Source organism: Miscanthus floridulus, chromosome 11 (assembly GCF_019320115.1).
Source record: "Miscanthus floridulus cultivar M001 chromosome 11, ASM1932011v1, whole genome shotgun sequence".
Taxonomy (NCBI): Eukaryota; Viridiplantae; Streptophyta; class Magnoliopsida; order Poales; family Poaceae; genus Miscanthus; species Miscanthus floridulus.
In genome coordinates this window covers 35,425,898-35,448,439 of record NC_089590.1, presented here as the reverse complement: position 1 = coordinate 35,448,439, position 22,542 = coordinate 35,425,898, and the positions used below count along the sequence as shown (strand labels likewise).

The window sequence follows — 22,542 nt, the reverse complement described above, 5'->3', positions numbered from 1 at the left end:
TACAACTCATCGCTAGGCGTACTTGTTGAGCCGGTGGAAGATGCGTAGCTTGAGTCCTTGGAGGACCATGCCATTGGCCCGTTCAACCTAGCCATTAGTACATGGGTGTCTGACCAAGGCCTAGTCAATCCTGATGTCGTATGCATCACTGAAGTCCAGGAATTTCTTCCTAGTGAAGTTAGTTCCGTGGTCAGTGATGATACAGTTAGGAACACCAAACCGATAGACGATGTTAAGGAAGAACCTGACTGCCTCTTCCGAACAAATGTTGGTGATGGGCTTTGCCTCAATCCACTTGATGAACTTGTCCACTGCTATGAGTAGGTGAGTGAAGCCGCCTGGGCCCTTTTTGAGGGGTCCTACCATGTCAAGACCCCAGACCATGAACGACCAGGTGATGGGGATAGTTTGGAGCTCATGTGCCAGTAAATGAGTTTGTCGAGCGTAGAACAAACATCCCTCACACCTATGAATGACCTCCTCTGCATCTCGTAGCGCGGTGGGCCAATAAAAACCTTGGCAAAAGGTTTTTTAGACCAGCGACCTCAGGGCCATGTGGTGTCCACATATTCTGGCATGGACCTCAAGGAGGAGCTGCTTGCCTTGGTCGGTAGGGACGCACTTCATGAGTACTCCTGGCAATCTTCGCTTGTAAAGTTCATTATCGAGTGTGATGAATGTCTTGGCGTGTTGAGTGATCCATCGTGCTGCAGTCCTTTCGGGTGGGAGAACCTCCTTAAGGAGGTAGGCGAGTAGTGGCGCTCGCTAGTCGGCTTGATCGAGTGCTGCCACAATGACGTCAATGGGCGACATCATTATGGAGGCACTGGGCTCGGAACCCCTGAGTGCTAGGTTAGCATCGGGGTGTGTCTAGATCAGACCTTCTAGGATGCAGGCAAATGGTACGTGAAGGTCATTAATGAAGACCCCATCCAGAGACGGAACCCATCTGGCAGCCAATTTTGCGATAAAATCGGTGGCATCATTGTCCTTTTGGGGGACATGGTGTAGCTCAATCCCTTAGAATTTGTCCTCAAGCTTGCGCACCTCCTGGCAGTATGCTGCCATGAGGGGGCTTTTGTAAGAGGACTCCTTTATGACTTGGTCGATGACCAACTTCGAGTTGCCGCGGACGTAGAGCCACGTTGCGTCGAGCTCAATGGCGATGCGCAGTCCGTTGATGAGGGCCTCATATTCTGCGGCGTTGTTTGAGGCTGAAAAGTGGAGGCTGATCACGTAGCGGAGCCTGCTCTCGTTCAGGGAGATCAGAACCACTCCAGACCCTGAGCTGGGCGCCATTATGGATCCATCGAAGTACATTGTCCAGTACTCGTGGGTTATGTCCGAAGTCGATAGCTGGACCTTTGTCCATTCGGCGACACAATCTGTGGGAGCCCAAGACTTAATAGCGGTGCAGGTGATATACCTGATATCGTGGCCCATTAGTTCAAGTGCCCACTTAGAGATCCATCCCATGGCATCACGGTTCTAGATGATGTCTCCTAGCGGGTATGAAGTGACGACCGAGACTTCATGGTCGATGAAGTAGTGTAGGAGCTTTTGGGTCACCATTAGCATAGTGTATAGAAGTTTCTACACCTAGGGGTACCAAACCCTGGCATTGGTGAGTACCTCCCTGATGAAGTATACGGGTCGTTGGACCTTAAGGTGGTGTCTCGGCTCCTCCCTTTCGACGACTCAGGCCACGCTCACCACATGGTTGCTTGCCACGACATAGAGGAGGAGAGGTTCTCCCCGTTTGGGAGTGACGAGGATTGGGGCCGACGTTAGTGATGCTTTGAGGCTCTCCAAAGCCTGTTGTGCTTCCTCAGTCCAGATGAAAGCGTCCATCTTTTTTAGAAGCTTGTAGAGAGGCATCCCCCGCTCGCCTAGCTAGGAGATGAACCGGCTCAGGGCGGCCAAGCAGCCGATGAGCCTTTGTATGCCCTTGACATTGCGTATGGGGCCCATGTTGGAGATGGCCATGATTTTTTTAGGGTTGGCTTTGATACCGCGTTCGGACATGATGTATCCAAGCAGCGTCCCCTTCGGAACCTCAAAAACACATTTTTTGGGATTCAATTTGATGTTGAACCTTTGGAGGTTGACGAATGTTGCGGCCAAGTTTACGATCAGGTCATAAGCTTGAGCCGTTTTGACCACTATGTCATCAACATAGATGGTGATTGTTGGTTTTGGCCTCTTGACTTGGTCAGACTAATCGAGCGGGTCGATTTGATCGGTGAAGCATTGCTACATGCACCATTGATAGGTGGTGCCAGCATTCTTTAGACCAAAAGGCATGGTTACATAACAGTACAAACCATATAGGGTGATGAATGAGGTTGCGAGCTGGTCGGACTCTTTCTTTGCGATCTGGTGATAGCCTGAGTAGGCATCTAGAAAGGAGAGAATCTTGCATCCCAAGGTGGAGTCGACTACCTGGTCTATGCATGGCAAAGGAAAATGGTCCTTTGGGCACGCCTTGTTGAGGCCGGTATAATCAACGCACATTCTCCATTTTCCGGTCTTTTCTTTGACAAGAACAGGATTGGCAAGCCAGTTGGAGTGGTATACCTCCTTAATGAATCTGGCTGCCAGGAGTTTGGCGACCTCCTCATCTATGGCCCTACGCCTCTCATCGTCAAAGTGACGTAGATGTTGCATGGCGGGCTTTGAGCCTGGGACGAGGCATAATGCGTGCTCGGTGACCTCTCGCGGTATGTCTAGCATGTCAAAAGGTTTCCATGCGAAGACATCGCGATTGGTGCATAGAAAGTCGACGAGCTCGCATTCCTATTTGGCCAGGAGCTGGGTCCTGATCCACACCATCTTGGTTGGGTCGGTGGGGTTGATTCCCACCACCTTAGTCTCCTCGAGTGGGCGAAAGGCAATCTAGGAGGTGGCTTGTTGCAGTCTGGGACTGCTGGAGTCGATGATTCTTGGAGCTAAGGGAGCTCGGCTGAGTTGATGACGATAGTGGCAAGCTTGAAATGCTCGCGGTCGCACATGTAGGCATGCGAAAAGGTGCTACCCATGGTGATGGCAGACATACGTCCCCTAAAAATTCCCGATGAAGATCCTCTTGAGATCCACCCAGTCGCGGATGATGTCATGCTAGGGGAATTTGAGCCACGCTTGAACGTGTTCCCCCACGTAGATGGGGAGGTACTAAATGATGAAGTGGTTTTCATCCACTCCTCCGGCATAGTAGGCGAGCTGAAAGTCTTCGAGCCGGGATTTGTCTCCCTGGTATATTTGGTGATGTTGGTAGGCGGTCGGAAGTGCTGCGGGGACGGCGCTCTCTAGATGCGTCGTCCAAAGGCCCATGATCCCGGGCCATTCGGGCTGGGACTTCGGTCGTCGGGTCGGTGACCATGCCTGGGGTGCGTTTCTTTGCTCCCCTCGATGGTCCAGGTGGGGCCCATGCCGCCTGCTCTCACTGCCACCCAATGGACGTCATCATTATGCCGAGCTTGACACTAATTGCTAATGATGCTGTGAGTGTCTCGGTTCGGCCCGAGGCATTCGCGCATAGGTGGCTAGTGTGGAGCGGGCGCCGGGTCAGGCCATGGTGCATCTATGACCTCCTGTTCCGCGCTCGACGACTATAGTGGCAAGCGAATAGAGCGATTTGACTAGTGCAGACCCACTCCCCTGGCAGGGAGAGAGGCCGCGAGTTGGTGTCGCAACGCAGAGCTCTCCGCCTACTGGACGGCGGCGGTTTCCACCAGTGCTCGGAGGTTCTATTGGACCACCTGCTCCTGGGGGTGGATAGGCCCTGGAAGGCCGCACAGGAGCATCGCCGTGTTGGTGATGTTCTGGCCAGCTCGAACGAACTGTGGGGGATTGTTCTCCTCGTCCATGATGTTATGTTGGACCTAACAGGCGTGACCCCGGGCAACGCTCGCTGAGTGCGCCGGTGCAGGTGGTGGATGGTTCTGCCACCTTTGCCATGGCTCCTCGCCGTGCTTCTATGCACACGCGAGGGCCTCCGCGCGAGGGTACGGAGGGGTGTGGGTCTATAGAGACTCCGCTACCACCGATGGCTGTCCCAGAGCATCCGCCATAGCGCACTCCCAGGACAAAGGGTGGCTAGGTGCCATGATGTCGCCGGTGCTAGAGCCATCGCTCTCAACCTCATCATCCACGAGGTCATGGAAAGAGGCAGGAGCATAGCTCGCCATCCCCACGAATTCAGATGTGAGAGGGGCGATGCTAGCATCCTTTGGAGCCCCCGTGCGTTCGCGTCCATGGGGGACGCGAGGTCATAGGGGAACCAGTTACATGACGGTCACGGCGAGGACAATGGGGTCCCTCCGGAGAGTCGGCGGAAGATATGTAATAGCGAGTAAAGAACAATTTGTACGTTACTCACAGTGGGGTTTGAGCCTAGCGTAGGCTCGGAGCAAAGCGTAGGCGCCTCATTGATGAAGTCACCGGGTGTCCTGGAGTGCCTCCTCGCGGAGGTGTAGTACGCCGAGCCGGTCGACGACGAAGTCCAGGCTTCCGAAGAGGAAGGCTTGAGACGGCTTAAAGACGGGAGGAACCAACATCCCAATAGGTGGGAGCGCGGAAAACTCCAGCGAGCCAAAGCAGGTCGTATGGCTCGAGCCTGCCATGCCAAAGATGGCAGAAAGGTGGGCCATCCGATGACCAAAAGCATGAACGTACAGCGTCCTCTCAATAGACGGCGCCAACTATCGGTGCGAAAAGTGAGCAACTAATAAATATTTGTCGTTTTGCCGTACGTTGTGATCGGATGTGGCCTAGCACTCAATGACATAGGGTTTATACTGGTTCAGGCAACGTGCCCTACATCCAGTTTGAGTCGGTCGGTGACTTTATTCCTGAGCCCAGTTGCTCAAAGTTTGTTGCGGGGTTACAAAAGAGAGGGAGTAAGATGGGGGGTATCAGAGGTCCAGTCGGACTCTAGACCAAAGGGCTAAGAGTGACGGGAGCTCCAACGTGCGCCCTTCTGATATGGCCTAACAGTACTATCCTACAGGTATGCAGAGTACGGTACTTGGTATTGTGGTTTGACTTCAGCGCCCTGCCTTACTTGCTCCGCCTAATTCTTTGGGTCCTTACCGAGTGGGCGTCCCCGTTCGGTTGTTTCCCAGTTGGCTCCGACCGCGACGGTCGGAGAAGAGCTGTAAGCAGAGGTTCGGTGTTCTCCCAGTCGGAGAGGCGGGCCGGAGTCGGAAGCGAACGCCGTCCCTCCTTGGCCAGGCCGTCCGGTCGGAGAGGTGGGATGGAGTCGGAGGCGAGCATAGGCGGGTCGAAGTCGGAGGCGAGTGTCGTCCCTCCTTGGCCAGGCCTTCCGGTCGGAGACTGGATCGCTCTTCCGGCCTGTCGTTAGGTATCTGGGCCGGTCTAGGAGTTGCGCGTTGTTCGCAACGTCGTCTGCTGGGCCGAGCTTTTGTTGAGAAACAGATCCATTAAAGACCCCGGGTTTATGAACCCGACACTATGACATCGCTTAAAGTAGCCCATAAGTTTCTTAGGTGGTTACTTTTCCTTTGTTTTCCTTATTATTAAACGGCTTTACGTTGACATGTTGCAAAACCACTATGGTACAGATAACATTAAGTACACAGTTTTTTCGGTGAGGTTTTTCCTGAACGATTTGGATTCTCAACACGCTAAAACGAGTTTCGTGGAGCAGAGACATTTAACTGGAAAAATCAAAAGTGGGTCAGTTTTTTTTTTAGATCTAGAGCTGTCCGGAGCTCTACTAAATAGCCCTTCATAGTAGTCTTTGTTTTTCTTGTGCAGTTTCCTCTTGAAATTAATGATTATTATATATCCATATATAGGACACATTAATATCCAAATTAAATTCAGTAGCACTGGCAATAGCAGTCCACACGCAAACAACGTGACACCCCCAAGTTCTATATACTTCACGTCTAAGCAATATGCATCTATCGTCAAGAGCCAAAATATATATATATTTTTTTTTAAAAAAAAAAGAGAGAGAAAGAAAAGAGGTAGAGAGAATGGGAGGAGACCAAGGAGAGACGACCGGTGACCCCACTGTCCAGCGTCACCGACTATTGGGAGACCAAGCCCTACGACAGCAGCCGCAACAAGCGCGGCCCCGACCCCGACACGCCATGCAGCAGCCGCCGCGGGGCTTACCCGTCGCTGCTGGAACTGGAATGCCGCCGTCGCAGGGATCCGGGAGTCTCGTCTCGGCGGAGGCGGCGCGGACGCGCGCGGCGGAACAGATGGCATTTGAGGACGCATGGAAGGCCCTAAACCCGGACTTCAGGACGCCCTTCGCCTCCGTCGAGGACGCCGTCAGCAGGTGCGTGCGCGCGTTCGATCTTCCCCTCTCTCGCGCGCCCGCTGGCCTTCGTGCGTGATGTTAGCGTTACCACTTACCACCACGCGGTTTAGAGCGTCGTGTGCGTATTTGCTACATACGCACGGTTCATTCTGCTTGGATTTTTTTACCGAAATGCGCGTTAGGAGCTTTGGGATTAGCTCGTCCTCGGGGAAAAGTGAACACGCGGTAGATTTTGTGGACTGATTTGGTTCCATGGCTTGCGATTTTGTTCTCTAGGATTTGGTGCGGTTAGTTTGATTTGTTCTGGGAAAAGAGTTATATGATCCCTTGGCGTGGCACTGTTTGATTCGGGAAAAAAACAAGAGTTGTCTATATGCAGAGACCCGGCTTACGAGATTTATCGTGGTACATCTCAAAACTGGAATGGTTTGAGAATCATCAAACGTGATGTTTCTGTTGGATTTGTGTGGACTAATTTCAGTATGATTAACACGGAACACATTACCCTGCCCAAGAATTGTTTGCATTTCTCTTTCATGATTCCTGAATCCTGACATAATATCTTGTTCTTAAGTGACAGATTTGTAGGGACAGATGTATGATTGTTTGGATTTCTCTTTCATGATTCCTGACAGAATATCGTGTTCTTAAGTGACAGATTTGTAGGGATAGATATTTGAGTGATATCAATAGATTGAAAAACTAAAAACTACAATTATAATAAGACCTTGTATATTACCTATCAGAATATTAGCTAGCCTTACATAACTATTTTTTTAATCAACGTTACTATTTGACTCGGGTAAAATTACTATCTTTTTTTTCCAGTTACTGTTTTGTATATCAGTTCCGACTACTGAATGTCAGCTGCTAAGTGCATTACCAGTACTGTGTGTGATTGATCTCTTTATTGGACTATAAGACTATTTTAAATCTGGCATGCATAAGACCTGGCTATGCACTTAACAGATCTCTTTATTGGACTATTTTAAATCTGGCATGCATAAGACCTGGCTATATATATATAACAGCTGCTCGTCCTTAGATGGAAAACATTTTGCACGCCGTTCTGCAAACGTACTCATCCTAGCTATATAGTACGAATAATATTAATTGTAATTTCAAGGAGATGAGGATTAACATATATTAGTGCTTGCTCTAGATGCATCCATGAAAAGTGAAAAGGTTAGTTGTCTCGATCTTTAATGGCACCTCATAGGCTCATACACCTGCCTAAACAAAACAGTAACATGCACCACCGTTCTGCAAACGTACTCATCCTAGCTATATAGCACGAATAATATTAATTGTAATTTCAAGGAGATTAGGATTAACATATATTAGTGCTTGCTCTAGATGCATCCCTGAAAAGTGAAAAGGTTAGTTGTCGCGATCTTTAATGGTATATATATAGCACTGACCGATGAGAGAGCGACCACAAGCAACTATCTTCTTAGATGAATAAGAACGACGAAGTGGTTCTGGCCCACGTCGATGGCCTCGCGACAGTGATTTTATTTGAACCCTGTGACGGTAGGAACTTGCTACCTCCAAAAGCATCCAATACGCATCAAATCTTCATCTCGATCTACTCGAAACATAAAAGTCAGTAAATCACTTGGAAGATAAAACAAGTTGGGCAGGGCCGGCCCTGAGATTTTGGTGGCCCAGGGCAATACTAAAAATTGAGGCCTCTTGTAGCATATGTACATCTGTTATCGCTAGTATTAATTTGGATGCTAAGCTAATAATAGTTACCTACTACCTAGCATGCATTACCTATTCTCAAAAAATTTATCTTGTGACATACTCCCTCCATTCCAAGATAAGTACAAACAATATGAACTTTGACTAAATTTATATAAAAAAGTACAAACATTCGTGATACAAAATAAGTGTCATTAGACTAGTTATAGAAATATATATTTTCATAACAAATTTATTTAAAGACATAAATGCTAATACTATTTACTATATTGGTCAAACTTGAGCTTGATTGACTGGCACAGATACCATAATTGCATTTTTTCGTGGACGGGGGAGTAGAAGACAGGTGCTGAAATTTTTAAAATACATTTAATAATTGAAAACTAGCACAATGCATATATACCCTACAAGGCATACTGTTACAGTGAGCATCCCTACAGCCGCATGGCCAAAAAAAAAGACACACAGAGAGAGAATTGATGCACACGTTGCGCTTCTAGCCTTTAGGCCTCTCATACAGCACAACACGTTGCACTCCTGTAATAGCAATACACTCATACGGCACCTGTAGTCTGCGGTACTTCAGCTAAACTCCAAAATACTACTCCTACACAGTACACACCTACACCGTATACATACAGGGTTGGGGGCCCTTACGGCTCGGGGGCCCAGGGCGGCCGCCCCTCTCGCCCGCCCCCAGGGCCGGGCCTGAAGTTGGGTATCATATCAAACACACCGTGAATTGGACCAGAAGTCATCTGCCAAAATATACATCCGCCAGCACGCTTGTTCTAACAGTGCGCATGTGCGGCCACCATCCGCCAGCACGCTTGTTCCAACCGTGCGCGTGTGCGGCCACGAGTCGCCATGACGATGAACCTGCCCAAACAGGCAAGCTGAATCGCGTGGAGTAGGCTAGATGGAGGGCGCGCACCTCTGTCCATCGTCGGCAGAAGCAATGTGGGAGGGGCTCCGCCGGATGAAGTGGCCCTACCGCCGCCGCTGCCGAGATGAGTTGATGCGCCACCGACGAGATGGTGGCGGCACCGCCGCCGCCTCTAGAGGTAGGAAGCCCGCCGCCGGATCGGATGACATCCAACGCCGGTCGGGGATGGGGTGGCTGCGCGCAGATCGGATGTCGCGCCGCAGGAAGGTGCGGACGGTCCTACGGGGAGTCGTCGAGTCGGGGCTCGGGGCCGACCAACGGAGTGATTTAGGAAGCAACGTGATTAAGGGGTGTGCGATCCAATTCCAATTAATATAAATGGCTAGATTTACGAGCCAGGCATCCAAGCCAAGCCACAGACGTGTTTGCAGCCAAGCCAAGCCGGGCAGAACTGGGTCAAATAACTGGATCAGTCTCACGTGGGTCTATGCGGCCGCTCGGTGGTTGGGTCCGGCTACAAAATTAGATATTTTGTACCCAGTTATAGATTAATATATATATATAGGACGAGGCTAAAATGCACCTGAGTGCATTCTATGAAGCGAGTGCACCCGACACGCGAGCGCGAGCGGCGAGCGGCGAGCTCGAGGTAAGTCCACGCTCCTGCATGCAAAACTAAATAGAGACAACTTGAAGGGACCGTGACGCCTAAGAGGAGAGGGTGAATTAGGCAACTTAAAAATTCTAACTCTAAAAATTATGGCCTCTTTTTCTAACTCTAGCAAAACCTATGCAATAGATGAACTATATAAATGTGCAACTATGGTTTTGCTAGTGTGTTGTTATCTCTACCGCAAAACAAGTAATATAAACAATGTAAATGCGGAAGCTAAAGAGCAAGGTAGAGATATGCAAACTCTCGTCGATGACTCCGGTATTTTTACCGAGGTATCGAGAAGCGCGAAAGCTTCCCCCTAGTCCTCGTTGGAGCCCCTCGTAAGGAATCCCTCACAAGGGCCAAGCTCCCGGTCGGGTAACTCCATGGATAGCCTCGGGCCTTCCCCACGCGTAAGTGGGTCTCCGACGTGCCTTCCGGCAAGCCTCTCCCGGATGCTCCCCGCCGTCTTCACTATCAAGCTTCCGGCCGAAACGCCGCGGGCCTTGTTCCCTCCGGTACACGGTGGCGGCCACACCACAAACGCGGTTGGTGTGATCTCGCAAGACTTCAAGCCCCTCCGATATACAACAATGATGCTCGCAAGCATTGAGTGGTAAGAGGTATGCAAACCTCACTAAACACTAGGCCTAAACCTAGAGCAATCGCATGAGCGGTGGTCTAATCAACCTAAGCACTTCGTAAAGCACCTACACTAATCACCTAATGAATCACTAAGCTCTATGCAAGTGGAGATCACTAGAATGGTGTATCAACACCCTTGGTATGTTTCCTCAGCTCCACACTACCAAATTGCCGGTTGGGGGGTTTATTTATAAGCCCCACTGAGAAAGTAGCCGTTCGGGTCGAACTTCCGCAATTCTGCTACTGACCGGATGCTGAATCGTCCTGACCGGACGCGTCCGGTCATCCCGACCGTTGAGCCGGCAATATACTGATCAGACGCTGGCCAGCGTCCGGTCGCCTGCCACCAGACGCGTCCGGTCGCCTGCCACCAGACGCGTCCGGTCGCAGATTTGCTGCTCTGGAACCTCTCTGTACTCGATCGGACGTTGCTTCCCTATGTCCGGTCGGTTTTGCTGCCCGCGTCCGATCATCCCGACTGCAGAGTCAGTCCAGCGTCCGGTCGCCTCGACTGTAGAGCCACCGGTCCAGCGTCCGGTCGTCCCGACTGCCAAGCCACCAGCGTCCGGTCCAGCGTCCGGTCACCTCTGCGAGCTCGTTTCTTCACGATCTTGCATACGGCTTGGTTCCAATCTTCATGCTTGGATTTTGCTTGATCTCTTGGGTCTTCTCTTGTGCTCCTAAGGTCTTACTTGAGGTGTTGATCATCGGATCATCACGTCGCCTTCGTCCAAGTTACATCTTGCACCCTATTGAACTACAAAACAAACACTTGCAAATTCATTAGTCTAATTTGGTTGTGTTAGTCATCAAACACCAAAATCCAAAGTAAATGGGCCAAGGGTCCATTTTCCTTACAATCTCCCCATTTTTGATGATTGATGCCAACACGATCAAAGCAAGCAAATAATAAGAATTTGAAAGTTAAAAACTACCTACTTGTTAGGATGCAATGCAAAGGGCAAGTTTATTTGATACTTAAAGATACCAATTGAAATCATATATGATATTTAGGGATACCAATTGAAATCAATTGTAAGATACCAATTAAAACTAAATGAAAGGTTATCTTGCCCTTGCAAAAATCCCCATGTGGCATTATGGATTCCTACAAATTTTACCATTACTTAGACTAATCCATAATCCACTTCCCTTCCTTTCTCGGACCGTTACCACTTGTAGACATCAACTTGATGCTTGCCTTTGGTCCTTCAAATTCTCCCCCTTTGGCATCAAACACCAAAAAGGAAGACATTAGTAGCACAAGTGAGGGTCAAATTTTGTGATCCTTTGTGTATATAGTGAAATGGATCACAAAATTTGACTCTCACATTATATAGACTAAGCTCTCCCTAAATGTATGCATACATATGGTAGAAAGCAAAGCATATGCATAATTAGCAATTTATTGCACAAGAGAGTTTAATCTATATAATGCATGGAGAAAGCATATAACAATGAAATGAAATCAACATGATGATGCCAATTGAAGAATGATGCTTAACTCTGGGGACTCCAATTTCCTTACAATGAGACTACTACACATGTGATAGGTTTAAAAAATTGATACCATTTGAAAAAGTGTTAGTCTCAAAGCATCCAAGTTGTAGAAATACTCCCCCTAAATATGTGCACACAAATGTAGAATACTTTGTAGGAATCATGCACATTGATTTTAGAATTAAAAATACCACTTGAAAGATGACATCTCATGAATGTGAGAATCATTTTCAAAAAAGATATTCGGGAGAGATTATCTACAATTTGGACTTTGGCACATATTAGATGAACAATAGTAAGACAAGCTATGTGCCGTGCTTCTAAGCAATTTTAAACCATGTAGGTTTGCTCCAAGGGTTTAAAAAGAGACCGAGTAAGCCTACCATAAGATATACCTAGTGTATGCATGATAAAAGATATAAGCATGCAAATGCAAACCTAGGCATGAAGAGTAACTAGATGCTTAAAGATACCAATTGTAGGAAAAACTAATTGCAAGATGTACCAATTGAAAGGTAATAACATCTAGTTACCTAACATGGGAATGGGAATTTGGATCCATAGTATTTACTAACCCACTTGGCAATGATTTTGTCCATCATGATGCACCCCATGAAATGCACCCACACTTTGCCAAGTCTCTAAATTCCCCCAAGTCCGACAGACTTCTCACTTCCCTTTCAGGATCCAAACCTTCTTGGTGCTCTTCATGTTTGAAATGATTTCCTTTGGCACCCAAAAGCGTTTGACCCCATTGTTGGCTTGCTTGTTCACCTTGATGGCCACCACCTTGTCATTTTTCTTCTTCTTCAAGAGATAAGGTGTGGAGGCCTTCTTGTCCACCTTATTGGTGTAGGTGTTGGAGAGCTTGCTTGTTTGCTTTTTCTCCTTCTTCTTTGCTCCTCCCCCATTCTTCACCTTGCACTCATAGGACTTGTGACCTTCCTTGTGGCACACGTAACAAACCACGGTTTGTCCTTCATCAAGCTTCTTTACTCCCTTGACAGTGTTATCTTGATGAAGTTGGGTTTGCTTCGCCTTGCCTTTCACTTAAGTCAAGTCCTTGGTGAGGCGAGCTACTTCTTGCTTGAGTTGCTCATTCTCCTTTGCAACCTCTTATGTGCATGTATCTACAACAACTTTCTCAACACAAACTTGGTTGCACAAAGGTGAGTCTAAACATAAATCATTACAAGACGTAGAGGCATCCTTTTTGGATATTTTAAAGATAGAACTTTTCTTTTTAGATGCCTTGGTGGGGGTTGTGCTAACGGCTTCAAGATTGGCAACTTTATTAGTTAGCTCATCACAGTGTTTGCACATGGTTTCCGTTTTAGCAAGCAAACTATTATATGCTTCTTGTGAGCTAGCTAACTTTTCTTTTAATTTTTCATTTTTCTTTACAAGTTGCTCATCATTGATTGTGCATGCATTTGTTGTTGCACTAGCCTCAAGTTTCTCAATTTTAGTAGATAGTTCAACATTGAGATTAGCAAAGTTCTCATATTATTCAAGTAAGGTTTTGTATGCTTTTTGTGAACTATCTAGCTCTTCTTTTAAACTTTTGAGCTTCTTTTGTTGACTAATGCAAGCTTTAGCATAAATAAGATTTTCTTGCACAATTTCATGATAAGAAGGCATATCATCATCACTATCACTCTCACTAGAGGAAGAGCTTTCGTTACCTCATGCCATAAGGCACAGATGAGAAGAGCTTGATGATGAGTGCTTGCGGCCTCACCTCTTGTGATGGGGTTCTTCTTCACTTGAAGAATCATCCCATGATCTTATTGATGTGAGGGCTTGGTTCTTGCATGCCTTCTTCTTTGTCTTGGGTGTGGGCTTGTTTGGACAAACTTCCACAAAGTGCCCTAACTCGCCGCATCCATAGCATCCTCTCTTTCTTTGCTCATTTCTTTGATTTGTGAAAATGAAATCTTGAATTTGGATGGGCACACCCTTGACATTGAGCCTTTGGATCATCTTCTCCACCTTGTTGATCACTTTGATTGATTCTTCATCAAGATCGGAGGTGGAGGAGGAAGATTGATCATCACTTGAATCTTCTTCATCATCATCATTGTCCTCATCTTCTTCTTCATCTTTACTTAAGAAACTTGAGCTTGAGCTTGTCTCAATTTGCTTGCCCTTCATCTTCTTTTTCTCGCTACAAGCGAGAGCTTTGCCTTTGCTTGATGAAGAAGCTTCTTCTTGACCCATCTTACGTGACATTTCATATGCCACTAACTTGCCAATGGCTATGCCCGGGGTCATGTTGCTTAAGTCCTCCATGTTGTGAAGGATGGTGATGATGCTTGCATATTTCTTTTGTGGTAGCACAGAGATGATATTCCTCACGATGTCCGCATCATCTAGCTTTAATAATCCTATAAAATAGAGCTCATTGATAATTAGATTCAAACGAGAATACATATCACAAACAAGCTCATCATCATTCATAGTAAAAGAATCATAGTTTTGCTTTGCTAGACAATGTTTTTGCTCATAGACATTGCTTGTGCCATCATGGAGCTCTTGGAGTTTTAACCAAATTTCATGTGCCGTATTTAAAGTGAATACTTGGTTAAAAACATCCATACTAAGTGATTCAAACAAGCAATTTTTAGCTCTAGCGTTGAAGTGCATTTCTTTTTCATCACTCTTTGTGGGTTTTTTGGGGTTTTTGATGGGTTTCATCCTGTCACGAGTGACTCTCCATACACCCAAATCAACCGTCTCAAGGTGGCAAGCCATTCTAGCTTTATAGTATGGGAAGTTAGTGCCGTCAAAGTGCGTAGGCCTAGCGGTATCCATCCCAACTACTCTAAATAGCGTCGGCTCAACGACGGTTAAGCCAAAGGTCCAAAATGAGCCAACCGGCTCTGATACCAATTGAAGGGACCATGACGCCTAAGAGGAGGGTGAATTAGGCAACTTAAAAATTCTAACTCTAAAAACTATGGCCTCTTTTTCTAACTCTAGCAAAACCTATGCAATAGATGAACTATCTAAATGTGCAACTATGGTTTTGCTAGTGTGTTGCTATCTCTACCGCAAAACAAATAATGTAAACAATGTAAATGCGGAAGCTAAAGAGCAAGGTAGAGATATGCAAACTCCCGTCGACGACTCCGGTATTTTTACCGAGGTATCGAGAAGCGCGCAAGCTTCCCCTAGTCCTCGTTGGAACCCCTCGCAAGGAATCCCTCACAAGGGCCAAGCTCCCGGTCGGGTAACTCTGTGGATAGCCTCGGGCCTTCTCCACGTGCAAGTGGGTCTCCGACGTGCCTTCCGGCAAGCCTCTCCCGGATGCTCCCCGCCGTCTTCACTATCAAGCTTTCGGCCGAAACGCCGCGGGCCTTGTTCCCTCCGGTACACGGTGGCGGCCACACCACAAACGCGGTTGGTGTGATCTCACAAGACTTCAAACCCCTCCGATGTACAACAATGGTGCTCTCAAGCACCGAGTGGTAAGAGGTATGCAAACCTCACTAAACACTAGGCCTAAACTTAGAGCAAGCGCATGAGCGGTGGTCTAATCAACCTAAGCACTTCACAAAGCACCTACGCTAATTACCTAATGAATCACTAAGCTCTATGCAAGTGGAGATCACTAGAATGGTGTATCAACACCCTTGGTATGTTTTCTCAGTTCCACACTACCAAATGGCTGGTTGAGGGGTCTATTTATAAGCCCCACTGAGAAAGTAGCCGTTGGGGTCGAACTCCCGCAATTCTGCTACTGACCGGATGCATCCGGTCGTCCCGGCTGTTGAGCCGGTAATGTGCTGATCGGACGCTGGCCAGCGTCTGGTCGCCTGCTACCGGACGCGTCCGGTCGTAAATTTGCCACTCTGGAACCTCTCTGTACTCGATCGGACGCTGCTTCCCTGCGTCCGGTCGGTTTTGCCTCCCGCGTCCGGTCGTCCCAACTGCAGAGTTGGTCCAGCGTCTGGTCGCCCCGACTGTAGAGCCACTGGTCCAGCGTCCGGTTGTCCCGACTACCGAGCCACCAACGTCCGGTCCAGCGTCCGGTTGCCTCTGCGAGCTCGTTTCTTCGCGATCTTGTGTACGGCTTGGTTCCAATCTTTATGCTTGGACTTTGCTTGATCTCTTGGGTCTTCTCTTGTGCTCCTAAGGTCTTGCTTGAGGTGTTGATCATCGGATCATCACGTCACCTTCGTCCAAGTTACGTCTTGCACCCTATTGAACTACAAAATAAACACTTGTAAATTCATTAGTCCAATTTGGTTGTGTTAGTCATTAAACACCAAAATCCAAAGTAAATGGGTCAAGGGTCTATTTTTCTTACACAACCAACTACGTGATGTCACTTAACTGCTCAACCCACCCACCAGAAGCATGCATGCAGGGAATCTTTTATTGATTCGAAACGAAAAAATACGATATCTTCTAAACCATATATCTGATTTTAGTTCTGTTTGAAGTAGGTTGTTGAAAAAATATGCTTAACAAAACGAGATCCATGAAGGCTGTATTTGATGAAGTTTTTTTTCAAATACGTAATTGCAATATGTTGTACTATGAGTTGCAAGCACTTCTACAACACAATTACAACTTGGCTGTAGCGTATTTAGCACTGGTTGCAATGAAGGCTGTATTTGATGAAGTTTTTTTTTCAAATACATAATTGCAATATGTTGTACTATGAGTTGCAAGCACTTCTACAACACAATTGCAACTTGGCTGTAGTGTATTTAGCACTGGTTACAATGAAGGTTGTATTTGATGAAGTTTTTTTTTTAAATACGTAATTGCAATATGTTGTACTATGAGTTGCAAGCACTTCTACAACACAATTGCAACTTGGTTATAGCGTATTTAGCACTGGTTGTAATGAGGGGTGTATTTGATGAAGTTTTTTTTTTAAATACGGTTGCTACTCAGATATGATTGCAACTCAGAATTATAACTTGGCGTGATTATAGTGACCAGATGCATATAATATACAGAGTTATAACTAGTTGCAACTAGGTGGTAGACAGAGTTACAATCGGTAGTACATTGACATGCAACTCATTTAAAGGATAAAAAATATATCCATATTGGATCTAGTTTTACTCAGAATATTTTATTAAGTCGGATGCAACAAACGGTTTGTCACTCGGGGTTACGGTTTAGAAGAAAATTTGTTTCAAAGATTCGAACCAACAAAAAATTCCATTCATGGATGTATTTGCTTGGGCGCGCTGGTTGCTCCAAGTTGGTGCGCCCGCCGGCCTGGGTGCATTATATATACAGAATGTATCCAGGTGTATTATAGCAAAATAGTATATATATATATATATATATATATATATATATATATATATATATATATATATATATATATATATATATATATAATGTACTCTAAGAACTGTTCATACGAATATCAGTCGTTGTCAAGTGTTGGCATGCTAAGCAGAAACTCTGAACTGACAAACTAATAGTGTTCTTCGCATCATGACCAGGCTGCTACCCTACCACGTGTTCGCAGACTATGAAGATGACGATGACCTTGTTGAGCCCATCAATGGCGGCAGCAGCAGCATCTCCACCACAACAGAGAAGTCAAGCATCCAGATTTGGGATGATGACATGGTAGCCCAGGTGGAAGGTTTTCTCGAGCACTTCGAGAAGCAGGTGCTGACCTTCAACGTCATGACTCAGCAACACGTGGCAGGATTCAACCGCACCGAGGAACAGCTCATTCTGGAGAAGTTTGTGGTCGAAGACGAGCGGCGGCAGCTGGAGCGCGTGCGCGCGGCCGTTGCGCAGCAGGAGCAGCAGGAGGCCGCACGCGCGCGCCTTGCGTTCGCCCAGGCGCAGGCGCAGGCGCAGGCCGCGGGCGGGTGGCAGGCGGCGCAGCCCGCTGCATCGTGGCAGGCGATCGTGGCTGCGGGACGCGGCGAAGGTGCCGGCTCCCGCGGTCAGGCGCTGGCACCGGCCGTGGTAATGCAGCAGCAGCAGCAGCAGCAGCAGGAGACGATGATGACCGCGGGCGCCTGGCAGGCGCTCGCCGCGGCGGTGTCGCGCGGCGAGGGGGGTTCCAATGAGCAGGCTCTGATACATGCCGTGATGGTGCAGCACATGCAGCGGCAGAGGCAGCAGGAGGAGATGATGGCCGCGGCGTCACGCGGCGAGGGTGCATCCTGCGGGCAGGCGCTGCCACCGGCGGCCATGGTAACACAGCTGATGCAGCAACAGAACCAGCAGCGGCAGCAGGAGGAGATGATGACGGCGGCGTTTCGCGGCGAAGTGGCCTCCGGCGAGCAACAGGCGCTGGCGTCGGCCGTGATGATGCGGCAGCTGCATATGCTGCAGCACCAGCAGGAGGTGATGGCGGCCGGCGGGTGGCAACTGGGCCTGGGCGGGCGGCAGACATACGTAGCGCCTCGCGGTGACGGCAGCTCGAGCTCTCAGCCGGCGTTGCCTCCTGCGATGCTGCAGCTGCAGCAGCCAGGCCCAGGACAGGGGCAGGCCAGCATTGCTGGGAGTGGGATGGCGCTTCCGTGGCATGGGATCGCCGAGGGAAGGGAGCAGTAGTGTTGCTGGGCCTTTGCCCCATTCGTGCGAGAAAACCAGTCGTGCCGCTTGCGTATATTGGATTTTAATAATACTTAAAGATCGTAGTGTTGTAGTGTTCATATGAACTAAAGCTTAACTATATAATCAAGTTGTTTTCCTAATTCCTTTTTGTTTCTTTTTTTTTTGTTTTTTTCTTTTGGGAAATTTTGTGATCGCTAAAGCCTAGATACCAACTTATAGATCCGTTTTGTCGTAAGTTGAACTTCTCCAGAGCAATTCCAATGGATTCCTCAAATTTTGATCTTCTATTCTATCCCTTGAGAAGTATGGTTCCAGTATCCAGATTTCAACCCTCTACATGCCTTTGTAGAACTAACGTCTCATATTTACCTTCCTATTTCACTCACCTCTACTTTATTTTATTCATATCTTGTAAATATTTTTATCTCTTCTCTTCCTTCCACGGGATAAGAAGCTAGCAGGGGGGGCAGACAACCACGGGATCCGGCGCGTGTGGTATGGATCCACCCATGGTAGTGCGAGGGGTGCCTGCAGAAAGTGCCACCGGTACAAACCTTTTATGCATTAGTAGATTTGACACACGACGGCATGATCATCGGCCAGGTACACTCTCTCTTCACTATTATACAATTAGAGATGAAGGCATACCTACTTCATCTTTGGCCGACATCGTAGAACCAACTTCGAGCAGAGATGTCTGAGTTGTCATGTGCTTCCCGGTCGTTGTTCCTCCACACAGATGAGGGCTCCCTCGCGATCCCCAACATGCAATGGGTGTGGAGCGATAGATGAGGGACTCTAATCCAATGGGGCCTCGATGAGGGGTTCAGTTGGAGAGGGTTTTTCACGCTTTGGACCCTCAAAAGAAGGATAAGGGGATGGATGATTGGTCCACTGGAATAGCTCTAACTTTTGTCTAAGCTGGTAAAACTAAAGTAGCATACAAATTGTGGGACTGCAAGTTTACTAGGTGTGTTCGGTTGGAGGACTCAAGAGGCATAGGATGGAGCCATCCCTAATACCTTGGTGTTTAATTGGATCTGAGTCATGGAAAATGGAACTACCCATATGAGGGAATATTCCTTCAATATGCGAGATTACTAACTCAAATAGGAGGATGGGGGGACGAAAGGGGATGAGCCTATAGAGGAAGAAAAGAATAGGGGCGTGCGAGCTTCGAGACGGCCAAGCTTGATAGCGCCTCGACTTCTGTGAACCTCGATGGGGTGTAGGCGGCGCTCAATGCAACACAGGCCACATTTGATGGGGCACACAATCGGATCTCTGATTTGCAGTGTTGCATGTTCCAGCGGTGGGCAGAGGCGAAGCAAGCTCTGGTGAAGGTGGGCGGTGGGTAGGGCGAGGAGAGCTCCAATGCAAGCACAGGCGAGGCGACATCTAGCAGTGGGCATCGACGAGTGAGATCTGGCAGGCACACGGGCAAGGCGGCCTCTAGCACGGGCAGGGTCGAGCAAGCTTCTGCACACGTGCGGGCGAGGCAACTTCCGCAAGGCGGGGGTGCAGGAGCTGGTCGGCATGGACAGGGTTCTGATGGGAAAGAGAGAAGAATGCTAATGTAGAGGTAGAAGAAAGAAAAAAGGGAAATAGACCAATGAATGGCCCCCCACATGTTAGGTGGTTCATCTAGTGTCCCTCAACCAAACATAAAAAGGGGATGATTCCATCCTCTCTGCCAAACATAGAGTAGTGTTGATCTCATCCCTCAAAACTCGGATAGGACCATCTTATCTCATTGTGTCCCCAAACCAAACACACGCTAGACCAACAAGGCCAAACTGCCTCATCAAGTGAAAAAGTACAACACACTTTAAACATGCTAAATATTATTTTTAGCATTTTCTGGGCGTCTCAATTTTTTATTTACAATTTTGTTAACTGTGGAAAAATACTAGTTAAAATCCTACTTAAAATTTAGAGGCCAGACTGAAGAAAAACTTCCAAAGGTCCCACTTAAGCCTCAAAGCTCCTCCTCGTACCGGTGTCTAGAGGAGCCTCTACTCAATGGTTAGGGACGTTTGCCTCCATGCACCAACGTCCCTTCTCCCTCCTTGAGTCACATATGTTCCTTCACAAGCTCTATCGCTTCTGTAGGACCTGGTGCCCCCTGCTCGGTTGAACAACCCCCTCACCCATCACCTCCAACACACACATTCACCCAGCCAGCTCCTCCATGCAGTGACTGACGTTGTCAATCTGACACAGAGGTGAGGCAATCCTCCCAACATCCCACGGCCACCCAGTAGATTGATGGGTACACCACCTACCCTTCCTCACCTTGCCCTAGCATGTGAGGAGATCGACGAGTGTGTGTTGGGACACGTAGACGATGGCATGGCAGGTCTCTCTAAGGATGGCAAGGGGGTGTTAAGGGCATGTGAACATTGCAAACAAGGTGCGCGGGACGACCAAGGGAAGATAAGGAGACGATAAAATCCCTCAGCGGCACGGAGTGGTGCCTAAAAGAGAACTAGGCTCCACAACTAGTAATTGGCATCATCTAAAATATACTATGTGAAACTTTACTATCTGGGTTCATTAGACAAGCAAAAGTTTAAAAAGAAAGAGTAAATAACTCTTAGCTTGCATACTAAAGGGCATAAAAAGCATAATGTACTTTCTTGGTACTTTTACTCCATCGGTATCGGCGCAAGAAACCACACCGCTCCCAATTCTCTTAGCTTTGCATTACATGTTAGTGGTGTTTTTAAACAGAGATGCTTATATATTCTCTCTTTTTTTTTTTGCTTCTAAGGCAACGTTGCTAAAGGCATAACCTTTTGGAGGTATGGAAGGAGAAACAAGGAAAAGAAGAAGAAAACAGAAACGGTTGAGCCACTGACAAATAGGCCCCATGTGTCATAAAAAGTGTTGGCAAAATATTGAGGACCAGTGTTGGAATGTAAGGCAAAATGTAGGGTCCTCAAAAGTAGCGAGAGGCCCAAATTCCAATTGAAGCTCTGATTTATGGTGAGAGCCAAGACATTAGGGGTAAAATATTCGATGGTTTTATTTGTAGTACGTATGCACGTGAAATTTATTGTTCTTACTTGAACTTTCATTTTTGTGACAATGTACATGAGTGCATCTACATACGGATGTGCATTTTTTTCACATTTTTTAATAATTTCTAGATATGTGTTTCAAGGGGTTTTCATGATTGCACCTAATATTTCACCATTTTCTAGAATTTTCTGCACCTAATATTTCACCATTTTGTCGATTGAGTTTGCATCTAGTTTATGTGACCAAGTACATCTACAAATGCACTATAGACTTGCATCATTTAAAAAAAAATAAAACTTCTGAATATGTGTTTCATATGAATTTTCAGGATTTACACTCAAGAGATGATTTACAATATTTTTTGCCTAATATATGAGTTTTGGAGGTAACAGGAGCCCCCGAATCCCAAAGGCTATACTACTCGAGTTGCTTTAACAAGGCCAAAGTTTTTTTTTTGGTATGCCTAGCGCCCGTACGTCCAGCGCCAGGACGCTCCGGCACCCGCGTATAGAAACCTCGTCAGCATGCGTGCGCGCGTCCCCATCCATGCCCTATCTCCTCCACACCCCCATCCCGCCACCGCGCTGCCATCTCAGATGCGCTCCTCTCTGGAAGCCCCCCCCCCCCCCCGCCGCCCTACAGCGCCGTGCCCGTTTCGCACTACACATGGGGCCCACAGACCCGGATGCGGCGTTGTATGGATGCCCTGCCGGCTCCAAGAGGGACGATGAAGCATAAGGTGGGGAGGAGAGATGCAATGCCTGATCTACTTTTGAAATATCTAAATACAACAGTTGCAACATACGTCTGAAGGCAGTTAAAACACTTGAAACATGCTTATGAAACACTTGAAAAACACACCTAAAACACACTTGACAACCATTGCAACCATACGCAACATCCGAATAAAATAAATGCAACATGTGTAGAACATATGCAACATCTAGATAAACACAATTGCAACATGCGTCCAGAAAACACAGATGAAGCATACCGCTGAAACATTTGAAACACTCGAAACATACTCTTGAAACATGCCTCTAAAACAATTGCAACATATGCAACATGTGGAAAATCCCCCGATCTACTTTTACAACATCCATAACAAATGCAACATACCTCTACAACGTATGGAACAATTGAAACATATAACGGCAACATAGGGGGAGAGAAGAGAGAGAGCCTAGCGCAGGAAGCGCCAAGGCCGCCGGATCTGCGGACATTGGGGATGCAGGTGGGGGAGGACGCTAGTTGTAACACCCCTGGTGTTACGAGCTT

General features: G+C 47.5%; 1 protein-coding gene across 1 annotated transcript; it reads left to right on the top strand.

Moving 5' to 3' along the window:
* The first annotated feature begins 6,119 nt into the window (after positions 1–6,119).
* LOC136492884 (uncharacterized) lies at positions 6,120–18,237 on the top strand. The gene is made up of 2 exons (XM_066488935.1): positions 6,120–6,313; positions 17,163–18,237. Exons 1-2 carry the CDS (start codon positions 6,120–6,122, stop codon positions 18,235–18,237), a joined length of 1,269 nt encoding a protein of 422 aa, XP_066345032.1.
* Positions 18,238–22,542: the final 4,305 nt, after the last annotated feature.